Source organism: Pyxicephalus adspersus, unplaced genomic scaffold (assembly GCF_032062135.1).
Source record: "Pyxicephalus adspersus unplaced genomic scaffold, UCB_Pads_2.0 Sca1995, whole genome shotgun sequence".
Lineage (NCBI taxonomy): Eukaryota > Metazoa > Chordata > Amphibia > Anura > Pyxicephalidae > Pyxicephalus > Pyxicephalus adspersus.
The window spans coordinates 1-2,620 of record NW_027319002.1 but is presented as its reverse complement, the minus strand read 5'-3'; the positions used below and the strand labels follow the sequence as shown (position 1 = coordinate 2,620).

Genomic DNA, 2,620 nt, shown 5'->3' with positions numbered 1-2,620 from the left:
ATATTTCTTTATTGGCAGAAAGAAAAATACAAATAAACATAAACTATAAACAACATTGTACCAAACATTTCTCCTGCCCTTACAGCATTTTCCAATTTTCTAAAAAAAATCAAAATAACAAAATTAAGAGAACTTACCCAATAACAAAACAAATGGGTATTGCCAAGAATCACTTACTGAGCTCCGGAGGGCCAAATGTGGACGTATCTGTCTAGCCTGCCCTGTGACTAATTGCATAAAGTCAAAGAATTGGGAAATAACAGGGCAGTTCCAAAGGGCGTGCTCCAATGGCGTGCTCCAGTGGCGTGCTCCAATGGCGTGCTCCAATGGCGTGTTTCAATGGCGTGCTCCAATGGCGTGCTGTAATGGCGTGCTCCAATGGCGTGCTGTAATGGCGTGCTCCAATGGCGTGCTGTAATGGCGTGTTTCAATGGCGTGCTGTAATGGCGTGCTCCAATGGCGTGTTTCAATGGCGTGCTCCAATGGCGTGTTTCAATGGCGTGCTCCAATGGCGTGCTCCAATGGCGTGCTCCAATGGCGTGCTGTAATGGCGTGCTGTAATGGCGTGCTCCAATGGCGTGCTGTAATGGCGTGCTGTAATGGCGTGCTGTAATGGCGTGCTGTAATGGCGTGCTGTAATGGCGTGCTCCAATGGCGTGCTGTAGTGGCGTGCTCCAATGGCGTGCTGTAATGGCGTGCTGTAATGGCGCTCTGTGGTAGGCACACTTAGGACATGCAGTAAGCTCGGCAAGCGCACCGGGTTTGACAGATACATCAAAAACATATTATGCTCAATGGATAATTTTAAAATGAACTTCTCTCCATTAGCTGGGGGGATTTTTAGGAACTTTGCCCCCAATCCGCATACCGGCCCAAACGCTGCATTGAAACCTCAAAACCAGGCCGGTCAGTGGCCCCAATGATTAGGGAAAGAAGAACCCCAACGCGTTTCACTCAAGGCCCCTTCACCCTCCCCTGCTATGCTGTGTGCGGGATTTACCCCAATATCAGGGCTGTTTGGGGTTCACATTGAACGGGCAACCAACTCCCTGCTGAGGGAACGGGCATGCTGCATGTTGGGGTGGTGACCTGGACTGCGGCTGCATTGTCAGAGAGTGAACCCTGATTGGCCTCCAACCCTGCACTCCAGGCCCATGAATGCCCTGCAACCCTGCACCATGTACTGGGGAAGGGGGGGTTGGGTGCAGCTTTGGGCATTTTCTAATGCCTGGTGCACCAATTGGTGGGAAATTCCTAGGGAGAACCAATCGGTAATCATGACCATTCCATAACTAATAAAACTCCTCCAGGATCTTCAGACTGATTTTATGATTCCTCCACAGGGGCCACGCGAGACATCGGATCTGCCCTGACCCGAATGTGTATGAGACATCGGAGCATCGAGAGCAAACTGAGACATTTTACCAAGTGAGGAGCCCAAACATATTCCCAGATTGTGCCGATAGTAAATTATGGATCTGCAAAACCTGGCCGGAGACCCTTAAATACCTGGCCAGAGATCCTAGCTGGGTACTCCCATAGCCTCAGGGCCTGAGAACCCTTCTAACCTGGCTGGAGACCCCAATAACCTGGCCAGGGACCCCCCATAAGCTAAATCCCCATTTGGGATATTCTGTGACTGCATTACCTGCCATGATTTGGGTGACATCGCTGTTATCAGAGATATTCTGGGGCCCTGGGTTGTGTCTGTGGGGTCATTTCTGCTCTGTCCTCCTTGCAGTGCCCTGATGGAGAGTTTAATAACTCCTCTCCAGGAAAGGATAGAAGACTGGAAGAAGACGGCAAATACCCTGGACAAGGAGCACGCCAGAGGTGAGATGTCCCCCAATTACCGGCAAATCAGGGGCTCCTAAGGTCGGGCACCACATGGCTGAAGTAGGGACTATGGGTGGAGGTCCAATGGTTAGAACTATAGACAGAACTTTATTTGTCAGGGCACCACATGGCTGTTTTCAGGGCATGGGGTCCAAGAGTCAGGACTATGGATGGAGGTCCTAGAGTCAGGACTAGGACTTTGGGTGGAGGTCCTAGAGTCAGGACTTTGGGTGGAGGTCCATTGGTGAGGTCTATAGATGAAGCGCCAATGGTCAGGCACCACATGGCTGGGGTTAGGGCCATTGACGGAGCTTCAAAGGTCAGGGTACCACATGGTTGTAGTCTGGACCATATGTCATGTGACCGCCATCTCCTGAACCGGGAAATGAATCTCATCCTCGCCAACCCAGAGCACAATCCACACCTCCGACCTCCTGCCGTCTCCCCTCCTCCATCTCGCCCCATTTATGTCTCTGCAGAATACAAGCGAGCTCGTCATGAGATAAAAAAAAAATCTTCTGATACACTGAAGCTGCAGAAAAAGGCACGAAAAGGTAACAAATCTCCCAATCCCAACATGTATGATGTAGATATGTGACATGTAAGATATAGATATGTGACACGCGTGATGTAGATATGTGACATGTAAGATATAGATATGTGACACGTATGATATAGATATGTGACATGTAAGATATAGGTATGTGACACGTATGATATAGATATGTGACACGCGTGATGTAGATATGTGACATGCGTGATGTAGATATGTGACACGCATGAT

General features: G+C 49.3%; 1 protein-coding gene across 1 annotated transcript; it reads left to right on the top strand.

Moving 5' to 3' along the window:
* The first annotated feature begins 1,281 nt into the window (after positions 1-1,281).
* Positions 1,282-2,614, top strand: LOC140321290 (protein MTSS 2-like). The gene is made up of 3 exons (XM_072398100.1): positions 1,282-1,428; positions 1,742-1,833; positions 2,316-2,614. The coding sequence occupies exons 1-3, from the start codon at positions 1,379-1,381 to the stop codon at positions 2,432-2,434; spliced, it is 261 nt and encodes an 86-aa protein (XP_072254201.1). The 5' UTR covers positions 1,282-1,378; the 3' UTR covers positions 2,435-2,614.
* The last annotated feature ends 6 nt before the right edge of the window (positions 2,615-2,620 follow it).